Source organism: Lepidochelys kempii, chromosome 2 (genome assembly GCF_965140265.1).
Source record: "Lepidochelys kempii isolate rLepKem1 chromosome 2, rLepKem1.hap2, whole genome shotgun sequence".
Classification (NCBI taxonomy): domain Eukaryota; kingdom Metazoa; phylum Chordata; order Testudines; family Cheloniidae; genus Lepidochelys; species Lepidochelys kempii.
Window position 1 is genome coordinate 231,321,313 of NC_133257.1, and position 26,099 is coordinate 231,347,411.

At 43.5% G+C, this 26,099-nt stretch overlaps 1 protein-coding gene across 1 annotated transcript in view; it reads left to right on the top strand.

The window, feature by feature from the left end:
- The first annotated feature begins 1,235 nt into the window (after positions 1-1,235).
- The window catches only part of MALRD1 (MAM and LDL receptor class A domain containing 1), a 469,130-nt gene continuing 444,266 nt past the window's right edge, over positions 1,236-26,099 (top strand). The window contains exons 1-4 of the mRNA XM_073334183.1: positions 1,236-1,305; positions 12,026-12,166; positions 21,332-21,426; positions 21,507-21,668. Of these exons, the coding sequence (XP_073190284.1) occupies positions 12,070-12,166; positions 21,332-21,426; positions 21,507-21,668 (354 nt within the window). The 5' untranslated portion in view covers positions 1,236-1,305; positions 12,026-12,069. The remainder of the gene's footprint in view (positions 1,306-12,025; positions 12,167-21,331; positions 21,427-21,506; positions 21,669-26,099) is intronic.

Genomic DNA, 26,099 nt, shown 5'->3' on the forward strand with positions numbered 1-26,099 from the left:
TTGTGCCATGTACGCTCAACCCAGTACTGCACTGCCCCAGGGGGAGAATACACATTGCTGCAATGTTTCACGAGGTCCAGCTCCACTGGACAACACATAGGGGCAGGGGAGCCACAGCAACTCTCATCTCCATTCCTCTCTGGTCCTGGGGTAGCAATTGTGCCTAGTCCTTGCATGGATGAGTGAAAAATTTGGTTTGCTGCTATTTGTGGGGTCATATTGTTCATTGTACATAGAAGGGTGTAGTTCAAGAAGATTATTTTTGTTATTCTCTTGCTTACAGATATGCATTTATTCTCTCAGGGGGCAGAAGTAATGCCATGTGACTAAGGTGACCAAATAAATGTCATGAATAGTAAGCAGCCAAAGTGAACAGAATGTGCAAAAACCTGCAGGCTCACAATTGTTCAAATGAGCTATCTAGAGAATACCTGTGAATATCCAGTACATTTGCTCAAATTAGAAATGATTCATGAAGAGAAGGCCAAAATCAAAACAACCCGAAAGTAGTTCAATTGACATCATTTGAGCCTATATACAAGCATGCCTCAGGTTACTGCATGATATGTGGATAGGGTATACAAATTCTCATTCTTCATAGACCAATCATTTGTCATCACTTTGATATTAAAATCAATGTTGAATTTATTTGCTACATCTCTACAGTTCATGCATAATGCTCTTCATAAATGACTTATACTTAAGCATTGCTGCCAGATTACTTCAAGAAAAGGCACAAAAGTCTTCAGGAATATTGCTAACTGTCTGATTATACTATGTGTGCCTATGTTGTTTACTTATCTGAAATTTTTGCCGGTCATCAGGCAATAATTCCAATCAATGAGTTAATGATATACCCTTGTCTTACATAGTGATGCAACAAAACAAGCCTGCTAGTCATAAAAGAAGTGATGAAATTTAGTTACATATTTTCCAAGGACACACTGATATATGGCTCAAAAGTTACTTCCTCACACAGAGCATATTTCATTAGAGTATCAATCTCTAAACATGAGCAACTCTAGAAAATAAAGTTTTAAAGCAAAATGTGTAAGCATGGCTTTTTATGGAGACTTCTTGGCCAGTACTAGATTGCTGCAATAGTTCTCTTCAAAGTGGAAGCCTGGATGGTAGCATATCCAATGAACAAAGTCAGCTTCTGTTGTTTGTGGTGTTCTCTCACTCTTCTAATTGTTCAGCCATCCACAGGACATGACTTCCAATGTGCCAATGGATCCTCTGTTCCACCAAAGGAAGTGTGCAATTTCACCAACCAGTGCGAAGACAGCAGTGATGAAAAACATTGTAAGTAGCTCTCGGTAGGCTTCATCAAAAGTGAAGCAAAGTTTTATGTAGTACAGTTAGCACAGTTTGATAGCTTTACTTATAAAATAACTAGTAGTGAACAGAAGGGCACAGAATTTCATTTGGATGAAACTTCATGGAATTGTAGTTCATCTATTTTTTTTCTTTTACCCAAATGTTACCTTCTTAAATTTCAATTTCTATCCAAATCTGTATATCTTTAATGGATTTTTCTTATTCAAGGTACGTCACCAGATGAAGCTTCCTCCCAACCCCACTTTTCTTTAATTCACAACTGCTTATTAGAGTCAAAATGTATTAAATGTTAGCTAGATACGAACTTTTTTTCTGGAATTCAGGTCTGCTCTAAAAATAATTTTGTGAAAGAATTTTGGTAAAAATCTTTGTTGCAGGTCCATGACAGTTCAGTAATAAAGGTTTCCATTTTGTTCCGGTACAGGAATAGTGGACAAAGTAACACGGCTAGAGCTCACACAACGTACTAAGTGAGCAAACAAATACAAAAAAAGTTATGAACTTATAGCTTTGGCTTAATAACTTGAGATGCCATCAATGTTTCTGAATGTGGCTGTGGTCAACTAGACCTAAGACAGCGATCCAGACAATCTGACTCCACTCAAGCTGGCTGCAAATTACCTAGTTGAACTGAATTTATAGCTGACATTTACCTTTGCTATAACATTAAGCTACGTTGCAACATACGTATAACAATGCCCAGCACAAGAGTTATGTTCCTTGAGAACCCTATTCCTGGAACACAAGGAGGAGTTTGGATTTCCTGAATTTTGTGAGTTTTAACATGAAAACTTAAATGTCACCAGGTTCTACCAGAGACTACCTTGTGGCAGTACCTCCAGAAAACAGATGTTCATGTTAGCAGGTTATAGGCTTAGAAATGTGTATCCTGCAGACATAACCCACTTCTGTCTTCCTGCTCAACCAAACCAAAGGTTAAGCATTCTGTATGCAGTATCCTGTTACAACAGACAGGATTATGAATTACCAGGCAGAAAATTAAGTCCACTGAACCCCCTCACAAATGCAGTGCCGCGCATGTATCTTGGCAAGTTTCAACATAATAGCAGTTTGAACACAAGGGATGTTTGTATGTTATGTCCAGCTATACCTGAAAAGCTCAGTTTGAGTATGTAGTATATATGGTCCCTGGCTGTTGTTTCCTCTACCGAAGAATATTTCCTCCAGGCAGATAGGTCACTGAAATACACTTTCTGCTACATTGGCAGAATGTACAAGAAAACATGCTTTTTTGTTAATTTCTATGGCAGTTCTTTACACATTCTCTTGTTCAGCCCCATGCATAGTTGTGCTACAGGAGAATCATTCATGTGAAAGCAGGAGAGGGAATAAGAGACCCAAAAGACTCTTCTATAAAAATTCTTTCACAGGAGGCAGGGAACAGATCTAACGAGAAAATAGACTTGAATTTAAATTAGAGATGGGAGAGCCACAAAATTGGAAAACTGGATTTCAAACAGAGTTTCAGAGCATCTGAATCTAAGGATTTAGATCAGATCTGTCTACGTAGGGAAGCTATCGCAAAATAAATTAGTGTGTGAATTTAAAATGCAATACTTATTCCTCACTAGCTGTCAGTGCTGACACTCTTATTCCACACCAAAAGTGCCTTTGTGAGGATTAAGCTAAACTGCATAAAGGGACTTTAACATGGAATAAGTGTGTCCACATGGACAAAAGAACTATTCTGGACAGATTCTATATGTAGACAAGCCCCAAGTGTTAATCGTAAAATTCAAATCCAGATCTGGGTTCTGATTTTGAAATATTGCCCTGTCGTTGCCCACTGACAATTGGGGCTGTTCAGATTCAGTGTTTTTATCTGAGCTAGTCTTTTGCTTAGGCCCCAAAACTGCACTCTGATGTGAATGAATGGATCCCTGTGCCCATGCAGAGCTCCACTGATTTAATTTGGTCTCCATATGGGAATAAGAGTTTTAGCTGCATGAATCAGATTGTAGGAATGGAACTTCAAATATTATACTTTTATCACCATTTTGGTCTCATCTTTTCCCTTCCACATCTGAGCTGTTTGTGCAGGAGAGAGAGAGTGGAATAAATTGCATGTATATTGTATTTAAGCTGTGAGCTTCTATTGCAAAATATTCACTAGGGGGAAAATGATAAAACTGCTTTTTTTTTAAAAAAAAAAATTGCATTCCCAAGATAGCACTCTTGAAAATAATATATATAGATATATATAGATATATATACACACACAGTAGGTGTGTTGGCTAAATTTTTAACTCTCCAAAAGCACTCTCAAGGAGCCATTAAAAATATACACATTATTTTCACTGGAAGTGTTTGTCTTTGTTGGGACAGTATCTTCTGATCAAAAATTCTTTAACAGTGTGATGCAGTGTCTCATATTTCTAGCAAGATTATCAAAATAAAATAGACACAGTTGAACTTGAACTGTTTGTTTCTCTGTTGAGATTTAGACAGATTTTTTTAACTTAGGGATGGATTTCAAGACCTTGTTTTGTTGTTAACACTGCAAAACAAACACTGAGAAAAATGTGTCTAGAACAAGCCACACATTTCTTCCTCCTCCCTTCCACTCCCCAAGCAGTAACTTTTATCTGCGTAAATTTATCTTCCAGCAAATTACATTGGACAACTTTCAAGTTAGATGTTCTATGAAAATAAATAGAACCGATCTTTTAAAAAATAATCGTGAGTGATCAAGAGTTTTAATTTAAAACAAAAGAACTGTGCTTCTTATTCTAACTTGTTGACATTTTAATTTGGGTTTTCAGCTATGGGAAATCTCTTGAGATAAGATTGAGTGTGATTCAGTTTATTTCATATAATAAGGCAACTATGCTCCAGCAGTGTTTGTGATAATGAACCATTGACATGCTTTTCAGCAAGATGTAGCACAGTACCAAAGATAAAAACAGCAGCAAAAAATTAGCTGCTGGCTCAGCTAATCTATACATTAATCTACACCACAAATGCCTAAAACAGTGCTGTCTGCTCCCTCTTTTGCACCTCATAACGAATCGTTGTGCTGCATTGATGTGGACACAGAAAGAGAGACATACATCATAGTATGGTTGAATGCAGAGGAGGCAACTCTCTTTAAAACTATTACCCAATGATGGTGACTTCCCCCTCTCCTGCCCCTCAACACAAATGACCCAGCAGGGCTGTTCTGTTGTGGACCAAAACTGGCACCAATGGTCCTGGCTTCTGCAAATCTGAAGGTGGTATGAAAGCTTCTCCGGGATCCTGACTGAAGCCAGCCATGATCCATTCCCTTCCTCCATGCTGGAGGTAGGAGAGACAAGATGAGGGGAGCCACATGCTGCGTGAGGCATAGGAGAGACCCTCTCACTGCGAATTGTCATGCTGGGGACCAATGCCCAAGCAGTCCATTGCGCTAAAGGGACTTCATATCTTGTTATCGCATCAGCCCCACTGGAACTCACTGCAGGAGACAACAGCAATCAGCTTGGGTATCTATTGTATTTCAAGGAACCCCTATCGAGGTTCAGGGACAAACCATCCCGATGTGTCGAAAGAACAGTAAATATGGCAGGAGACCAGCTTGGCTTAACGGTGAAATCCTTGCGGATCTTAAACATAAAAAAGAAACTTACAAGAAGTGGAAGATTGGACAGATGACCAGGGAAGAGTATAAAAATATTGCTCGGGCATGTAGGAATGAAATCAGGAGGGCCAAATCACACCTGGAGCTCCAGCTAGCAAGAGATGTTAAGAGTAACAAAAAGGGTTTCTTCAGGTATGTTGGCAACAAGAAGAAAGCCAAGGAAAGTGTGGGCCCCTTACTGAATGAGGGAGGCAACCTAGTGACAGAGGATGTGGAAAAAGCTAATGTACTCAATGCTTTCTTTGCCTCTGTCTTCACAAACAAGGTCAGCTTCCAGACTGCTGCACTGGGCAACACAGCATGGGGAGTAGGTGGCCAGCCCTCTGTGGAGAAAGAGGTGGTTAGGGACTATTTAGAAAAGCTGGACGTGCACAAGTCCATGGGGCCGGATGCATTGCATCCGAGAGTGCTAAAGGAATTGGCGGCTGTGATTGCAGAGCCATTGGCCATTATCTTTGAAAACTCGTGGCAAACGGGGGAAGTCCCGGATGACTGGAAAAAGGCTAATGTAGTGCCAATCTTTAAAAAAGGGAAGAAGGAGGATCCTGGGAACTACAGGCCGGTCAGTCTCACCTCAGTCCCCAGAAAAATCTATGGAGCAGGTCCTCAAGGAATCTATCCTGAAGCACTTAGACGAGAGGAAAGTGATCAGGAACAGTCAGCATGGATTCACCAAGGGAAGGTCATGCCTGATTAATCTAATCACCTTCTATGATGAGATTACTGGTTCTGTGGATGAAGGGAAAGCAGTGGATGTATTGTTTCTTGACTTTAGCAAAGCTTTTGACACGGTCTCCCACAGTATTCTTGTCAGCAAGTTAAAGTAGTATGGGCTGGATGAATGCACTATAATGTGGGTAGAAAGTTGGCTAGATTGTCGGGCTCAACGGGTAGTGATCAATGGCTCCATGTGTACTTGGCTGCTGGGATCAAGTGGAGTGCCCCAAGGGTTGGTCCTGGGGCCGGTTTTGTTCAATATCTTCATAAATGATCTGGAGGATGGTGTGGATTGCACTCTCAGCAAATTTGCGGATGATACTAAACTAGGAGGAGTGGTAGATACGGTAGCAGGTAGGGATAGGATAGAGGGACCTAGACAAATTGGAGGATTGGGCCAAAAGAAATCTGATGAGGTTCAATAAGGATAAGTGCAGGGTCCTGCACTTAGGACGGAAGAATCCAATGCACTGCTACAGACTAGGGACCGAATGGCTAGGCAGCAGTTCTGCGGAAAATGACCTAGAGGTGACAGTGGACGAGAAGCTGGATATGAGTCAGCAGTGTGCCCTTGTTGCCAAGAAGGCCAATGGCATTTTGGGATATATAAGTAGGGGCATGGCAAGCAGATCGAGGGACGTGATCGTTCCCTCTATTCGACATTGGTGAGGCCTCATCTGGAGTACTGTGTCCAGTTTTGGGCCCCAAACTACAAGAAGGATGTGGATAAATTGGCGAGAGTCCAGCAAAGGGCAACAAAAATGATTAGGGGTCTGGAACACATGACTTATGAGGAGAGGCTGAGGGAAATGGGATTGTTTAGTCTGCAGAAGAGAAGAATGAGGGGGGATTTGATAGCTGCTTTCAACTACCTGAGAGGTGGTTCCAGAGAGGATGGTTCTAGACTATTCTCAGTGGTAGAAGATGACAGGACAAGGAGTAATGGTCTCAAGTTGCAGTGGGGGAGGTTTAGGTTGGATATTAGGAAAAACTTTTTCACTAGAAGGGTGGTGAAACACTGGAATGCGTTACCTAGGGAGGTGGTAGAATCTTCTTCCTTAGAATTTTTTATGGTCAGGCTTGACAAAGCTCTGGCTGGGATGATTTAATTTGGGATTGGTCCTGCTTTGAGCAGGGCGTTGGACTAGATGACCTCCTGAGGTCTCTTCCAACCCTGATATTCTATGATTCTATGATTGCTCCCACCCTCACATCAGGCATCTAGAGAGGAATCCACTCATTACTTGAGGTCCTCCAAGAAAATATCCTACTCTGTGTTTGATAGATATACTCCATCCTCTCTAAACAGTTTTGGGGGGCTGTTTACTTCCCTTATGGGAAATCACTATACCCCTTGTCACTTTTATAAACTTGCCAGTTTCTCAGTTAACTGCTTTGTTGGCCTGGTCAGTCTTGGAAGGTCTGGCGACTCCCCACCAAACTTGTCTTAGTCTGAGCAGATCAAGACTATTTCAGGAAAAAGAGATGAAATGTGGCTGAAATCCCTCTTTCTTCTAATGATCAAACCAAGCTCTTTTGCTGTGCCTAAATAATTCTACCCCAAGTGAATAATGATCACCTGCTGGGAATGGAAACAGCCTGCCATGGAGTGGATGAGTGGCACTAGCTGATCCCACAACCTTCCCTGATACCTCATGCAGGCAACCAAAATGGGGACTGTGAGCCAGATTTTTGCCAGATGCCTCGTTATATGCCCAATAATTTTTTTTATTAAAGCTAATGTTAAAATTATATAATACATAGGATAAGAAAAGAGTGTCTGTACATCTGGGTAGAGTGCTTAAATTACCCAAAAATATGAAGGTTGGTTGAAAAGTCATACAATATATAGAGGACATAATCAACAATAACCCAAATAAGATTGATTAAATTTAATGATAGAATTTAGATATTAGCATCCAAATATTTGGGTACATGAACAGTTATGCAGAGAGTCGATTATGGAAAGCAAATATATCAATGAGTGAAGATGGACAAACAATGGCTCTGAAGCCAAAGGGATGACTGCTTTTAATACCTTCATGGGGCAAGTAACCTTTTCACCACTCTCATTCAGCACAATTTTGGTACCATGACAAAACTGATCTGCTTTTAATTGACAATGTCTTTTCCTTGATCCCATTACAAGTTTCCTGTGGCAACACTTTGCTAGACTCATTGCTCTTTGAACCAGAAACTATTTCCTCCACACTGAAAATCCTCAAAAAGACCACCAGGAAGGCTGCTATAAATGGTACTGCTTTACTGACGCTATTGCAAACTTGGGGAATGTAAGGATTAAATCTCTCTTTGTCTGAATAATAATTGGTTTTCTGCAGTCTGCCCATGGTCCCATTGAACATGGCCAACTTTCTAGTAATCTGCGAACTACACACCCAGTGCAAAGATTGGGGAATCCCTTTATGGGATGGGCCATACGTGAGGTAGGCCTGGCACTTGCTGAAATCCATAAACTCTGAAAATCCTGCTTTGTAAATTTGGAATGTCCATTTGGCAATGGAGTATCATGCTACTTTGAACGCGATCAGTAATCAAGGTTGCACATGGTATGAGGCATTGCTATTGTGTCCTTTCAGCCTGTGTTGCTAATTCCCAAAATCTGAAAGCAAGACAGAGCATCGATCATGGCATTATTAATACCAAGGACAGGTCAGGCTAGATGATCATAATGGTCCCTTCTGATCTTGGAATCTATGTTTTCACTCTAGAAATGAACTCACTTATGGAATCTGTTACCCCAAATAGAGATGGACACTAGGATAGAGAAAAACCCCACAAATATGATGTCCTTGGTGATCCAGCCACCTCTGAGCACATCATTTCCCTTGGAAGTTGTAACAGAGTATACAAACCTTGTACTGGTTAGGTGAGGGTTAATGAACCACTGGAAGCTCAAGCAGCTCTGCTTCACCACACCTACAAGATATGGCAGGGCCGGAGGAAGCTCAGCTGACTTAGCAGCAGCCCTGAGTGGACCACACACTTTCACATCCTCAGCTCCTGGAGGATACTGTGGCTGAGAATAGGGATTGCTCACACAAGCACAACAAATCTGAAGGGAAGGTTGGCTGACTCTGAACAATTACTCTGGTACTATTGTTAGTGGCTCTAACTATTGTTTGGCCATTGAGCTAGACTGCAGCCTGTGAGAGGCCCCTTGAAGGAAGGGAAGCCTTTCGTTTGTTGTTTTTCTTTTTTCCTTTTTGTGGGCCTTTGATATCCCAGAAGGGGTTGACTCCCACAAGACTCAGCCAGAGGACTGAGTCTTCCACAACTGGATCATCCTGACTCTGAGGACTTCAGGTTAGGGGAGTACAGGGCCCCGTCACACCCCAATGGCATACTATAGGAGACCAATATCATGACAGACATACACTCAGAAGCTCATGCCACCATCCGTGTCTAAGTGGACCTGCAAGTCCACATCCAGCAATCACTCTGCGTGCCAAAATGATACCCTTTTGTATTCTGACAAAAACATATCCCAAACCTTTAGGTCCTCTCTCGTTTCCTTGGTCAGCCAAATATAGTGATGAGGCCTGGTAATACCAATTGTGGCTGCAGCTAGTGTACATTAAAATTACTTCCAGGAACCATAACCCTGCATGCAAAATTTAGATGGCCAGTGATAACCTGCAGCTGTCAGAGGCATGCTTTCTTGGTTGCCAGAATTATAGATAATAATTCTCACGATTCTGCCAATTTTTCAAAAGGGTGATGAGAAATACCCGCTGCGGTATCCAATTCCAAATGGGCATCGGGGCCTTTCGTGTTTTTCCTTGCTAATGGTGCTCCCAGACAGTGTCTGTTTCTGTTCTTCCTACAAAAAGAAAACCCAAGATAATGGGTGACTTCTCTAAGTCCGGATTCCCTGACCAGTGCTGATTCTAATGCAGAACTAAGCTTTTCACAGGTGCGCAGGAGTTATAATTTTGTTCAAGTAAAATTGCCCAGTGAGTTGAAACCCTAACAAACTAAAGTCAGAAGGATGCACAGGCAGCAGTCTGAAGTCTGGCTTAATACCATTTTTTTGCTATCAGAGTTCCTTCTTCACACATCCTTATGTTCAGTGCAGGATTGAAAGAGGGACAGCATACCCCATAGGCAGCAGGATCAATAGCAATTGGGAATCCTGTTGGTACTGAAGTGGGGAGGGCTGGAGAACAAGACTCTCCCCTTCTAAACCTGGGATGGGCTCCCATACTGTGCCAGAGACAGCCCCAGCCACTCCAGCAGTGGGTACGGGGCCATGGGGTCCCAGCAGTAACATCTCACCAATGGCCCCTGTGTTCCAAACTGTCTATAAGGAGGGATTACCATCCATAATTCCCAGAGGCATTATCACCAAATGGGGGTCCCCCACTGCAGAGGGGCTAGAACTGCCTCCACCTCCCCCAGAGCCTCACCAGTTGAAGCAGAGTGTAAGGCTGCCTCAGAAGCCCTCACCAAAGCAGGGGGTTCAGCAGGCTGTTTCTCCCTTGGGCACAGGTTCTTCCTTTCAGTGGCTGCTCTTGTTCCCCTCTCTCTGCATCCTCTGGAGCTTCTGGTCCCAATTCACAGCCACTAGGTCCTGAAGCTAGAAGTTCTTTGGCAGCCGTAATATGAGATAGAGCTCCAGGGCTAGCCTTGGCAGCCACCTTCCTCAAAACTTCTGAGAGGGCACTGCTGGGGCTGCTTAGAGGAACTGGGTTGGTCTGAGGTTCCCCTAAGCTGCCAGGTACATATCTTCTGCTCTGGCAGTGACCCCAGAGTTGCTGCTTTGCTTCTCTCATTATGCAGCCATGCTGGCTGCTGTTGAAAAAATGCCTGAAAAATGGCTACTTGCCCAGCGATAAGTAGCAGTAATCACCTCCACCTTCTGCTTGTCCAATCACCAAACCCCACCAGCACCCCACTGCCCAATGGCAGCAGTGATGGGCGAGGCATGCTCTGGTGTCTGAAAGAAGTATACAATGTCTCTCCTGTTCCCCATGCTGGGCAGCAGGAATGTGGGGAGGGACGAAGGCGGAAAAGAAAGAAACAGCCCCTTCCTCCTGAACACATGGTGAAAGAGAATAGGAGGGAGAAGTAGGGGGACTGCATGGAGCACTGTCCTACCTGCTCCTGGTTGAGATCTTCTCTCACCCCTGCGGGTGCCTCTGGTGCTCCTGGCTCCATCAAACTGGCACCCCAACTAGCGAATTGAGCATTAATCTAATTTAATGCCCATTCATGAAAGGTGCTAAATGTCACCTGGAAAGTGCTGAGTGCCCTATCCATCCATTGATGAGATGATGCCCCCAAGTAAGGATTCAGTAACTTGCAGGATTAGGCCCTTGGAGATTTCTGGATATGGGTTCATACTTTCCTAATAAATGTTATAACCATGTTGCTAAAAATCCAGGGTTCAATACAATGATATGAAAGACAGTGGAGATAAAAATATTTGTGTTAAATGGTTATTTCCTAATGTTTAATCTTAATTACTGCACGAGAAAGCCCAGTGCTGACATGAATAATAGTGTGTATTGAAGCATTTGAAGTAAATGGTAACTTGATGATGTTTGCAGTATCTTTTAAGAACAATTTTATGCATACGAAGTATTTTGCTAGCCTGCACAGTTTCCTGTACATTTGTAGAGATGGTGAAAATGCATCTATATGGGACCTTATATGTGGTGGGGAAAGAGCCTGTATTATATCTGCAGTAGTAAAACAGGACTTGCGGTCCTCCAGCAGATAGACATTGACTTTTTTTGCAACCCTCATTCTCCCCTCCCTGTTATTCCCACTGTATTGTTTATTGCTGTTACTCATTGTGTCTGGTCTACAGTTTAGAAAGTCTTTTTAATAATTTAAGCTATTTCTGGGTGCTTTATAAGTAATAACTAAGACTAAGATTTTGTTATGGTTATTTTTAGTAAAAGTCACAGACAGGTCAAGGGAATAAACGAGTTGGTGACCTGTCTGTGACTTTTACTAAAAATAATCGTACAAGCCATGGGGCAAAAGCACACTGCCCCGGCTGCAGCCTCCACCATGGGGTAAGGGTGCAGGGCCCAGCTGGAGAACCAGCTGCAAAGCAGACCCAGCTGTAGCCCCAGCTTCAGCCGCTGACATTTGAAGCTGAAGAAGTCACAGAGGTCCGGTAAAGTCATGGAATCAGTGACTCCCATGACCTCCATGACTAAATCGCAGCCTTAGTAATAACTAACAATTTGTAATTTCATTTGTATCTATTTCTCTGGGTATGGTTGCATTATATATTTGCTCAATGAGTCAAACCTTTACGGCATACAGTTTCTGAAAACAGTCCTCTTTGATTAGGTTCCTCCTATGAAACATGTGACTTTGAAACTGACCTGTGCAATATGATGCATGATGGGGACTTACAGACTGGATGGACTAGGAGAAATGGCCTGACCAACATGGGATCTCCACATTCTGACCACAATGGGAATAAAACTGGTAAGGGACACTGGAAAAAGCATTTGTATGATGAGAAATGAATCCCAGGGTGCACTCTGAGAGGGAACAATTCTTGCCGTCATAATTGATAGTAGCATAAAATCCAAGTTCACCGGGAAGCGTTTATTCCTATGAAGATTTACATAATCATTTACTAGGACCCACTTAGCATTAGCTTTATCTCTTCCTGGCTGTCACTACTCTGTGAAACTTTGTTAATAGTAAAGTAATGACAATATTTTATGCTCCAGGTATACATACGTACCAAGACCCTTTTACTTTACCTTATTCTTGTATTTTTAATGTACTTTTAAAATATCTCCTTAAACTGTAATTGAACACTGTAAAATGATCTGGAAGGTGAGACCTGATCTTGTCTGTTATTTTAGATACAGTATATTCAGATACAGCTCTGTTTTTACTCACTGACTTTAAAAGCTCAGTAAATGAGAGTCTGGTAGAGTTGACTAGGATCAGGCTTAGGGCTCAATTGCATCATCAAGTCACAGCCCACTGTGGGGAGAAAATGGACCCCTCCAGCTGGAGCTCTGTGGAAGCCCTGGCAGACACAAAGATGCTTGGAATACAAGGAGAGTATGACCACTCCTATGTCCCTTGACAGGCTGAGGGAAGAGCTCCCCTGGGCAAGAGAGTGGGGCCAGACCATAGTTCTTCCCCCCTCTTTGTCTGTCTCTTCTGCAGTATTGGTAAGACTTTAGTTGTCCCTATGTTCAGGTGAGTGCAAGGACTATGACTGCACCTTTCTCCCTACCTCCTAGGGTGCTTCTTGACCATCTCCTCATGCACAGGGGTCAAGCACATTTAAGCCCAAAGTTTGTAGGCAGATACCGTTTAAATTTCCCAATACATATCCATGACAGTGCACTATGTAATGTTTTGCTCACTTGTGTGGCTATCACCTGTAGGCAGCAGAGACACAGAAGAATAATTCTTAAGTCAGCTGATGACTTGGGCAGAGCAGACTTTGCTGGGGATATGTTCAACTTTTAAAGAGGAACTGCCTCACAGCTGACAATAAATATTTTTCTGAGATCTAACTTTACATTCCTATTCACTCACAAAATTTAACATACCATTTGGGGACTCCCAATTATGATATGTACCTTAGAATTGATTTAAGATGTTATTCCAGTCCTGGATCCTCTTAATTAGTGAATTCCCAGTTATATGGAGGGATGCTAAATCTGAATGGTGGTTTAATGCAGTTGATACATATCTAGGGATAAGAAATAAATCTCATATTGTATTTATTTAATGTGTTTTGCTTCTGTGGGGACATCATTATTTTTATTTAAAAGTTCACACTGAAGTCCACATGGTTTCTCCTAGTGATGGAGCCTCCCCTCACTCTCTACTCCACCTGTCCATCCCACCATGCACACACAACAGTTAAAGATAGAGGACCACAATTTAACTGGCCTTGTATGAGTTTGAGGAAAAAAAGGAGGGGAAAAGAAGATGGATGAGATTTTCCTTTCTCCTTCCTTGTGTCCATATGCAGGATTTAGTATAACTGCAATCCTCACGTTCAGGAAGAGCAAGAGCTCCATGAATCTAGCTTCACCTGCTGCACTTGATACACCATCTGCTTTGGAGTATCAAGGGTGGATGAAAAACAGGGTCACTGCCCTGTACCAGCCAGTAGAGCTGGCCCTGCATTGGGAGAAGCACATGTTGTCACCTTTCAAAGTAGCTTGTCCTTCTGAAAATATTGTATTGTGATGAGGCCAATTACTTTGGGAGCACCAATAGGATGATGCAACCTCCACACTGCCTCCAATAAGGCCAGTGCTTGTGTAGTTCTAGCTGGGACCATATTAAACTACCATTTTAGCAAATGTTGCACTGGAGCGCAAACACAGAGCATCCTTTTGATTTATATATATCTATATCTAGGAATATGCTTAATATATATATTGTGACAAGGTCAGGCCAGATGTCTATAGGAGAGTAATAGAAGGCAGATATATTAGCCCCAGGCTAAGTAGGTCCTTTTTCCCTGGGTAATGTAACAGGGAAGGTTCCAGAACAATCAGGAACCTTCTGAAGACAAGACAGGCTGATTAGAACACCTGTAGCCAATTAAGAAGCTGCTAAAATCAATTAAGGCAGGCTAATCAGGGCACCTGGGTTTAAAAAGGAGCTCCCTTCAGTTTGTGGTGTGCATGTGAGGAGCTGGGAGCAAGAGTCACTAGGAGCTGAGAGTGAGAACGCGGACTGTTGGAGGACTGAGGTGTACAAGCATTATCAGACACCAGAAGGAAGGTCCTGTGGTGAGGATAAAGAAGGTGTTGGGAGGCGGCCATGGGGAAGTTGCCCAGGGAGTTGTAGCTGTCGCACAGCTGTTCCAGGAGGCACTCTAGACAGCTGCATTCCACAGGGCCCTGGGCTGGAACCCGGAGTAGAGGGTGGGCCCGGGTTCCCCCTCAAATCCTCCCAACTCCAGGTCAGACACAGGAGGAGTCAATCTGGACTGTGAATTCAGAAAAAATGGCCAAGCTGAGGGCTGCCGTGAAGCTCCAAGGCGAGCAAATCCGCCAATAAGTGCAAGACCCACCAAGATAGAGCAGGAACTTTGTCACAACTGATGTTGGAAGTGGGATCTGGTGTCCACAGCGCAGCGGAAGAAGGAGGGTGTTTGGAAGGAAGAAAAAAAAAAGGAAGAGGGTCTATTTTTATTTTTTTCACCACAATGGAGGAGGTAGTGCGGGCACTGATACAAGCCACGGCTGCCCAGCAGGAGGCTACTCGTGTCCACGCAGCCGCCCAACAGGAGGCAGGGCAGCTGCAGCAAGAGACTAATCACCTGCTGATGGACCAGGCTGCTCAAGGCTATGTTGCGGGAACTGGTAAACCAGGTAAAGGTCCTTACAGAGCTGAACCACGGCCATGATAGGACGCAGATCATGCAGGCCAGCAATTGGCTGCAGAACATGACGTGGGAGGCTGATGTAGAGGCATACCTCCTGGCCTTTGAGAGGACAGCCCTGCGGGAGGCTTGGCCCCAAGAACAGTGGTCTGGCATCCTCGCTCCATTCCTGTGTGGGGAGGCCCAGAAGGCCTACTATGATTTGCCTGAAGAGGCTGCGGCAGACTACCCCCAGCTAAAAGCAGAGATCCTGGCCAGATCTGGGGTAACGACCGCAGTGCGGATCCAGCGATATCATGAGTGGAGGTACCAGGAAAACAAAACCTCACGGTCCCAATTATATCGCCAGACCTTTGTTCCTGGGTAAGCCAGAACGAACCCTCCACCTACGACGAGGTTGTCGTGCTGGTAGAAAGACAAAGGATGGCGAGGGAGCTGACCTGACCAGTTAAGGAAGAAGCACCCCGGGTTAAACTAGCAGCACCAAGCCCTAGAGCTCAGGTGACTGGGCCACCAGGAGAACCCAGGTGGAAAAAGAGAGGGGCTGAAGGCCCACCAGAAGCCACAAAGAGTCGGAGCACTGAGAGGGAAGAGGTTCATGATGTTAGACTACCCAAACCAAGAGACGGGGGAATGCCTAGGGCTCCATACAGATGTTACGCCTGCAGGGAGTGGGGACACATAGCTGCACAGTGTCCTAATGCCGAGGAGCCTATGCAGTGAAACCTGGGGAACTGGGCAGACTCATGCTCCCTAATCCACCTTGTGGGGGTCTCACTAACCCCACATATGTACACTAGACCGGTGAAGCTAAATGGGGTAGAGACCACAGCACTGGTTGATTCAGGGAGTGCTATCATGCTTGTCTTGGGGAGTCTCGTGAAGCGTAGTCAACTGCTGTGGGCTAAGCATATGGGGATAACATGCGTCCATGGGACAGTTGGTTATTACCCCACCATCCCAGTAAAAATTGAGATTCGGGGACCACTACTGAGGTAGCAGCAGATGTAGTCCCTAAACTCACATACCCAGTGCTCCTAGGGAGGGACTTCCCAGGGTTTGGAGACTTACTCCCGGTAGGGGAATTGGAGAAAGAGGGAAGCCCTGAAAGTAGTGAGGCATCCACAGTAAACTGTCAACCCCCAACCTGCTCTGAAATATCCCCAGATTTGTTCTCCACTCCCAGATAGCATAGAAAGATGAAAAGGGAAAGAAGGGCAGCTAAGGCCTTGGGAACCCGAATACTGGCCCAAAGCCAGAGGGTCACTCTTGTAGGTAGGCGGACCCGAGCAGCTGAAAAGGAGGCCACCCAGGAGGGAGAAGCACCCGAGTCTGACCCACACCCTAACACCTCTGAACCAGTAGAGGCAACAGAGACTGGTCCTCTGGATCTCGAGCAGATTAGCCCGGGAGAGGAAATTTTGGATGGGACCAGGCTGAAGACTCAAGGTACGACAACATTAGGAAGGAGGTGACCGAAATAGATGGGATTTCCGTGGAAGGGAAAACCCAGGGACCAGGACCCTACTTCATAATGAAGAACAATCTCTTATACAGGGTTGCACCAGTACAGGGGCAGAAGGTACAGCAGATCCTAGTACCTCAAAAACACCAGAATGCTGTATTAAGTCTGGCCCATAGTCATCTTTTTGGGGGCATTTGGAGGTAGAGAAGACCCTGGCACAGGTCCTGTGACAATTCTTCTGGCCCGGAGTACATGAAGAAGTGCGGAGGCACTGTGCGTCCTGCCCGGAGTGTCAGCTGCACAGTCCCCGTCTCCACTTGAGGGCACCTTTAGTACCCCTTCCCATCATAGAGGTCCCCTTCAAGCAAATAGCCATGGATCTAGTGGGACCCCTGGAGAAGACAGCCCGGGGCCACCAATATATACTTGTCATTCTGGATTATGCTACTCGCTACCCAGAAGCCGTCCCTCTGCAGAACATGGCCTCTAAAACGATAGCTAAAGAGTTGGTGGGGATCTTTGCCCAAGTGGCGCTACCAAAGGAGATATTAACAGACCAAGGTACCCCATTTATGTCAAAGCTAATGAAGGACCTCTGTACACTGCTCCATATACATACTCTGAGAACTTCAGTCTATCATCCGCAGACCGATGGGCTGGTAGAAAGGTTTAACCGAACCCTCAAGGCAATGATAAGGAAAGTGGTAAGTCGAGACGGGAAGGATTGGGACACCCTACTACCCTACCTTATGTTTGCAATCTGGGAGGTACCTCAGGCTTCAACTCGGTTTTCCCCCTTGGAATTATTATACAGATGCCACCCCCGTGGCATACTAGATATTGCAAAAGAAATCTGGGAAGAGGAACCCAATGAGGGAAGAAATATAATTGACCATGTGTTGCAGATGCGAGAACGGATAGCCCGGGTCACCCCTATTGTACGGGAACATTTGGAAAAGGCGCAGGAGGCCCAGCGAACCCATTACAATCACCAGGCAAAAGTCCAACAGTTCCAACCAGGGGATCGGGTGATGGTGTTGGTATCCACGGCAGAAAGCAAGCTTTTGGCCCAATGGCAGGGGCCCTGTGAGGTGGTTGAACCCGTGGGGGAAGTAACCTACAAGGTGCAGCAGCCAGGACGCCAGAAACAAGAACAAATTTATCATATTAACCTCTTAAAGCCTTGGCACGAACGAGAGGCTTGTGTAGTGGCCCAAGAGACCCCAATCCAGGGAAATAATATGCAAGAGCAGATCAGGATATCCACTGATCTGACACCAAACCAGAAGAAGGAGGTAACTGAGATGATCAACCGATACCAGGACGTGTTTTCAACCAAACCGGGCCGGACCACCGAAGCGTATCACCACATTATCACAGACCCTGGGGCAAAGGTAACTTTAAGGCCCTATCGGGTCCCAGCAGCAAAAAGGGAGGAGATCAAGGCAGAGGTAAAAAGGATGTTGGAGCTGGGAATCATTGAAGAGTCCCACAGTCAGTGGTCAAGTCCGATTGTGTTGGTGCCCAAACCCGATGGCACCACTAGGTTTTGTAATGACTTTCGCTGGCTGAATGAGATATCCAAATTTGATGCATACCCCATACCCTTTATCGATGAGTTAGTTGACTGCCTGGGCAATGCCCAATTTTTGACGACCCTTGATTTAACAAAGGGATACTGGCAGATTCCCCTTGCCAAAGATGTGAACGAAAAGACAGCATTCTCTACACCAGAGGGTGTGTTTCAATATACTGTTCTTCCTTTTGGACTGCATGGGGCACCTGCCACCTTCCAGTGTTTTATGGACAAGCTCCTATGGCCCCATACCAGTTATGCAGCGGCCAAGCTGAGGGCTGCCGTGAAGCTCCAAGGTGAGCAAATCCACCAATAAGCACAAGACCCACCAAGGTAGAGCAGGAACTTTGTCAAAATATATAAAGCATATTCCTGAGCACCATTTCCTTAATGATTTTGAATTGTATCAATAAATCTAAGCTGTTCAGTCTACAGGCAATTTCCTTCGTTAGTGAAATAGGAAATCCATTTAATAATCATGACTTTAAATTTTTGATTGATAAACTTTTTCTGAGTTAATCTTGACTGTCCCCTGGCATTTTATACTTATTAATCAAGTAATCAATATGTTTATATGAGAGATGTTTTGGAAGCCTATTTTGAAAATCAGTTGGGATATTAAGAGGTGTGCTGTGTCATGTCTAAAGTCAGCAAAAGATCAGTGCACAGTAACTATAAGCAAGATATAGATCATTCTAAAAAAATTATAATCTGTTCATATCAAAATATGTAGCCTAAAAGACCTGCAAAATGAATGGTATGAAAGGAAGAAGAAGAAAATAGAGTTTTTATTGCTTTGAAATTGTTTTTAAACTGGTAAGAACATAGTGATTACTAGAGTCTAAGGCTTCAAAAGTGTCAGCCTTACTTTCTCTACTTCGCTTTAGAAGAGCAAAACTGAAACCTATGGAAGATGATGGCATATATATATATATATTTATATATGTAGTGGTTTCCCAAAAATCTGCATTCTGTGTGTCCTTAAGCTAACATCCCACATTTAAAAAAAGTGACCCATTTTATTACTGAGATTGGAAGTGGTTTTCTGGAACACTGTTAAGGAAACAGTTATCTGAGAGTTATACACAAGTGCTGGGTGAACCTCACTTAAGGCTTGCTCCAAAGGCCACTGAAATGAACAGAAGGACTCCCATTGACTTTAAGCTCTGTTACTAGAGGCCTGGTAACCTTTCCTATTAAGGTTACCTGACACTTCCCATTATAAGACCCTGTTTTCATTTGGTTATAATTTTGCCAAACTTTAGCTGTTTGGGTTGAATCATATCATGCTGGGCGTCTGCCTCAGGGTAACCATTTATGGAAAATTTTAACCAAACTGACTCAGTTATTTCTGAGAACCAGGCTAGGGGAAAATAGATTGTTTTGCTCAGGTTAAAAAAAAAATTTGATGATCTTTCTTTGAGTTGCTCAACTCCCCCACGCTTTGGAGCCGGGTCTTCAAACTTGACAGGGGGATGGCCTTTGTGCCAGGGATGTACTTTTTGACATCCCCATGAAAATCTGCCCAAATTTGGCCAAGTTACTGAGCCATTGAAGAATCATAGTTTACACATGCTGAGTGTGATGTTACTCGTTAATAGCTAAATTGCCCAAAAATTCCATCTGCACTGGGCATGCTCCTGCCAGCCTGGGACTGAGCAGAACTTTCCCTAAAGTTGAAGCTCTGTGCTCCTGCAGGCTGGGCCAGGCAGGGGAACAGAGCATAAAGATGATGTCTCCTGTGTTACCAATGGATGCTCCCTGCTGGGCTCAGAAAGTATGGCAGAGGAAGCTACTTGATTCAAATGCAAAGGGGACAAAAGCCTGATGTGGGGGTAGAGGGGATGACACGGCCACTAACGGGAGGCTGTTGGCAAGGAGGAGAGGTAAAATGAGAACTGGGGCAGGGGGGACATTAGGACTGGGAATTCAGGTGGGGGGTATTGGGAGCTAGGGAGGGGAGACTAGGACTGGCCAGGCAAGGAGTCTGATCTGGGAATCAGTGTGGGGGGAGGAAGGAGATGTGGTGGGCGGGGAAGGGGGGAGACAGATCTGATGAAAAGCCAGGATGTGGGGAAAAAGCTGGGACGGATTGGATAAAGAGATGGGAACAAGGAGCCAGGGGAGGGAGGGAAGGGAGGGGAGACACTGACATTAGACGAGAAGCCTCTGAAGGGAAACTGGAACTAGGAACCAGGGGATGAGGGATGTGAGGGTGAATGGGGGTTGGGTGACTGGAGACCAGAGGAGGGGAGAGAGATTGTGTGAGGAGCCGTGAGGGGGGAACATGGACTGGCTGGGCAAAGAGGACAGGCTACATCAGAAGAATGGAACTGTGATGAGGAGCCAGGGGAAGAGACAAGACTGATGTGGGGAGAGGTTGAAGGGGATTGGGAAGAAGGGGTCATGCTTGGGGGGCTGACTGTGGGGGATGGTTAGAAGAGTCTGTACTCACTAGAGTTCCATCCCTTCCAAAGCCTGGAAAGGAACCCGATATCCCTGAGTCTGTCTCTTCCTCTATTGTCAACAAATATTTGAAAAAAACTACTGACAAAGTTTTCCACCCTCACTAGTGCTGGTCCATGGAATTTCTATTTTTTTCAGTTTGCATTTTTACAAACCTAAAAAATTGTGCACAAAAATAAACGATGCTAAAAGAACATTATTACGGTTGCAAAGTAAAAGTCATGCACTCAAAAGTTAGGAAATGTTGGAATTAAGGTTATCTGTGCAACCTTAATTAGGCCCTGCTGTGCATATGCCTTATGATACAGTCTTTAATTACAACTATTTTTCCACAGGACTCCTGCCTCATTCTATGGACAAGATGGATTGTGCTCAAAGGGGTGGAGTGAAAATAAATTCATTAATGTTTATGAAGCACTCAGATACTATTGCAATATGCATCATAGAAAAGCCCCTGGGGGAGTTATTAATTCTGTCTTCAGAGCAGGGTTTTAGTGTATAGTTAATAAGGCTTGGGCCCTCACACTGAAAAGTGACTAGAATACAAAATATTGAATATCTGATTATTTTTTAACACAGTTTGTAATTTATACCACAAAAAATCCCAGAAAAAGTCCTCTTATAGATAAATCTCCTCAATGTAATTATTTATCTGTTATTTCCAATCAGTTACTAAATAATGTAATTTTTCTGGTATGTTCTATAGATTTGTTAGAATACCACTCGTTCTTAAACCTTCTATTTTATTCTTGCTCTTTTTAAAAATAGCCTATTTCCTCTTATTGTCCTCTGAAGTGGCCTCATCTCCTGCAACTTTAAGGAGCAGAGTTTTCCTCCCTACTGATAGCAAACACATTTGCCAGGTATTTTGACTGCACCTTCCTTTCATTATATTCTTGTCATTGTGATTTGCTGGAATAATCAGAACTTTTCTTTGTCCTAGATTGCATTTTACTATTGGATTGGTCAAATAAGGGGAATATTGATGGTGGGACTCCAAACACATTCTAATGGTCCTTTTAAAAACATCTGGCAAGAAGCAGGAGGGCTACAAAACCAATGGAGAGCAAATGTGATTACAATCAACAGCACTGAAAAATTTGAGGTTTGTAAATTGCTACAGTGTATATTTATAATGGGGAGATTAGTATATTGTGTGAAGATAAATATAAAAAATATTTTAAATCTGGAAAATAATGTGAATCAAAGAAAGGATAGATACACATTTTAGTTATTCAAGACCCATATAATTTATTATTGCTTGATCTTATCTTGTGGTGATGTGAAAGCTAAAAACTGAAATCCATTTAAAATGTGCTCAGATTTTATACAGAACAATCACTCTTATAACATTGTAAATAGGAACTTGTCCATAAAAATTACTTGTTTCGGAGCTCAGATTAGTTGTTTATTCTTTCATACCCCAAAGAAGTTAACTGTTTTGCTAGACTGGACCTTTTTTGTTTATTTATTGGCTGTGAACGTCTATAGAGATTTGCTAGGTGATTAAATATTTACAATATTTAGTCTAGCTTTGTGGCTTTGTTACAAGATATATTTATGCAGTGATTTCACTAGTTCTCAACTGCTGTAACCTTCTAAAAGTTCGCTCAATTAGTTTCAATATTTTCCTACGTTAATCTATGCAGACCACTAGCACAGTAAGGAATAGCATCATACCTACAAAATGACATCATACACAATGTATTCTCACTGTTCTGCAGAATACTGTTTTAAAAAATATCAGGGTAATTTTACTTCTAGCATGGTTATCATGAGGATCTGGCTATTATGTTTACCCTTCAGGTAAGGACCATCTGGTTATAAGAGCTCAGTAAGTCTCTGCCTTGTAATACTTCTGACCAAATGCCTCATTGTACAATATACTGTTACTGTCCATGGCAGTCATAATATCATTTGATGAGGTCTTTGCCCTTAGGCTGAAGAACATTCATCACTTCTTGACTTGTAAAAGTGGCTACTGTCCACTGGGTCCTACATTTTTCAAAGCAGTGTGTGCCTCCAATTTACTAAGGCACAACTCCCCAGGGCACATGTGCAGTGCATCTCTGAGTTTTTGGGCTTATCTGATATTATTGGATACCCAACAGTGTGCAACTTCATGCTGGAGATCAAGATCAAGCCTTACATTTGCTTTTCTATCTCCCATCCTTCTTTTCTGAGACTTTAAAAAAAGGGGGGGGGGAATTGTTAATTGAATATGGAATCTTTTCTCTGTAATCATAACTGGTTGACTGGTTAGCAAACATTTTAACCTTCTGATAACTGTTCGGGGGAAGTCCCAGATGACTGGAAAAAGGCTAATGTAGTGCCAATCTTTAGAAAAGGGAAGAAGGAGGATCCTGGGAACTACAGGCCAGTCAGCCTCACCTCAGTCCCCGGAAAAATCATGGAGCAGGTCCTCAAAGAATCAATCCTGAAGCACTTACATGAGAGGAAAGTGATCAGGAACAGTCATCATGGATTCACCAAGGGAAGGTCATGCCTGACTAATCTAATCACCTTCTGTGATGAGATTACTGGTTCTGTGGATGAAGGGAAAGCAGTGGATGTATTGTTTCTTGACTTTAGCAAAGCTTTTGACACTCTCTCCCACAGTATTCTTGTCAGCAAGTTAAAGAAGTATGGGCTGGATGAATGCACTATAATGTGGGTAGAAAGTTGGCTAGATTGTCGGGCTCAACGGGTAGTGATCAATGGCTCCATGTCTAGTTGGCAGCCGGTGTCAAGTGGAGTGCCCCAGGGGTCGGTCCTGGGGCCGGTTTTGTTCAATATCTTCATAAATCATCTGGAGGATGGTGTGGATTGCACTCTCAGCAAATTTGCGGATGATACTAAACTAGGAGGAGTGGTAGATACTCTGGAGAGCAGGGATAGGACACAGAGGGACCTAGACAAATTGGAGGATTGGGCCAAAAGAAATCTGATGACGTTCAATAAGGATAAGTGCAGGGTCCTGCACTTAGGACGGAAGAACCCAATGCACAGCTACAGACTAAGGACCGAATGGCTAGGCAGCAGTTCTGCGGAAAAGGACCTAGGGGTGACAGTGGACGAAAAGCTGGATATGAGTCAGCAGTGTGCCCTTGTTGCCAAGAAGGCCAATGGCATTTTGGGATGTATAAGTAGGGGCATAGCGAGCAGATCGAGGGACGTGATCGTTCCCCTCTATTTGACATTGGTGAGGCCTCATCTGGAGTACTGTGTCCAGTTTTGGGCCCCGCACTACAAGAAGGATGTGGATAAATTGGAGAGAGTCCAGCGAAGGGCAACAAAAATGATTAGGGGTCTGGAACACATGACTTATGAGGAGAGGCTGAGGGAACTGGGATTGTTTAGTCTGCAGAAGAGAAGAATGAGGGGGGATTTGATAGCTGCTTTCAACTGCCTGAGAGGTGGTTCCAGAGAGGATGGTTCTAGACTATTCTCAGTGGTAGAAGAGGACAGGACAAGGAGTAATGGTCTCAAGTTGCAGTGGGGGAGGTTTAGGTTGGATATTAGGAAAAACTTTTTCACTAAGAGGGTGGTGAAGCACTGGAATGCGTTACCTAGGGAGGTGGTAGAATCTCCTTCCTTAGAGGTTTTTAAGGTCAGGCTTGACAAAGCCCTGGCTGGGATGATTTAATTGGGGATTGGTCTTGCTTTGAGCAGGGGGTTGGACTAGATGACCTCCTGGGTCCCTTCCAACCCTGATATTCTATGATTCTATGATACTGTTGAAATGTCACTGCTTTTAGGGCTCTTATCAGAGTGGCCAAGGATCTGAACAGGCACTGAGACTGAACGGTCAGCAGAGCCAGCCATAGGGATAAGCAGACTAAGAAATTGCTTATGGTCCCAAGAAATTAAGCCCCCCCATTCACTTTTTATTATAAGAACTTGCCTCTGTTAGTATTGTGTGTGTGTGTGTGTGTGGGGGGGGGAATATTTCTGCTAAAGACCCCCAATGGGCTAGTTCTGGCACTGAAGTACCCTCTCATCCTTGGAAATGTTCCCTCCAGTTCCAAGGGGAAGCATATTGTCAGAATCTTGTGTGTGATCTTGCAGTGCACATGTCTTTCTGAACCTGTCCTGTGGATACTTAGGTGATCTCAGTCTCCAGGGCTGTCAAGATGGCATTTTTCAAGAGCACTGAACTTCTGCAAAAATGAAAGGTAGAAAAATAACCATTGTGATACAGTCAGTCAAAAGCCATATCGGCTTATTGCCAACTATAGGGAGCTCTGACGTATTGAGATCTGTACTGCTTTAAGCTGCCCATCACAGAATGAACTCAGCACATTCTTTGACTAGCAGAGCTCTTTCTTCAGTGTTTTTTCCCCATAGTTACTCTGGGTTGCAAGTCTTACATATTAAATAACATCCATTTTTTTTTGTGTGAGGCAGAGACTGCTCTGAATAAAAGTATTGGGATGGTAGATACTGTCCCTGTGATTCAGGCCTGTACTTGTCATTGCTTCTGTATTTGGTGTGTTAGGCTCCATTCTTGCAGTCTGATTGCACAGACAGGAATCTGCCTGCCTAGGAAGACTGTTGACTTCATTGGGATTCAGCATGTGCAGAGGATTCAGCCACACAAACCAGAGCTGCCAGTTACAGAAAAAGAGAATGTGCCATAATCTTAGCCATTGTAGTGCCTACAGGCTGGTGGCCACTGGCACTACATGATTAGCTAGCAATAATAGGTCTGGTAGGGAGGTATTCTGATGCGTTCATTGTTATAGTTATGGCAGCAAATGCTACTGCTAAGCTTAACAAAGCATTTCCATTATAATGATTTCCTCGGCCTTTTGGGCTGAATGTTTCCAGGCTTGGTCTCATGGAACAGTAAATATTTGTTGCTCAAATTTTGAGGGGAATCAGTTCAAATGTTATTGAGTTAAATGAATTGAGAGGAGGATACAGTTTTTGCCATTTGTGAAGAAGACCTTTATAACATTTTTAAAAAACAAAACGGTAGTGGAAGGTGTGAGGTAAGCATTTAACACTATCATTTTCCTCATGGAGTAGGAAACTCAAGCCAAGTTTGAGAGAGAAAAATACAGAATTGGCAATCTTGAAGTAGAAAGATTTAAAATTGGCATTGAACCTACTCTCTCTGAGGTCAATTGCGTCAAGCCCTTCACTAGTACATTTTCAGTAGTGATTTTTTTCCCCCTTTCCTCAGTTTTATATTAAGAAATAAGACAAGTTCCCTGCATGTCCCAAGCCAGTATCGAACATTGGGCAAATAGCAGAAAAGTTTTGTGTCAGAACAGTGGCAAGAAGGTAAAGGAAAGGAAATATGCAGGAACTGAACATGTACAGAATTCCACAAGCTTAAAAATTTGCCCATGCTGCTATTTATAAACCACTGCTGTAATGTTGGTTTTCCATTCATGTGCTTTATAATGCAGCAATGTGTTCAAACATATCAGAGTAATATATATCAATCTAAAATAATCCATTCACTGTATGAAAACAGTACATCTTTAAAAGATTCATAGGAATTTGGGACATATTTGACCCCATGGGA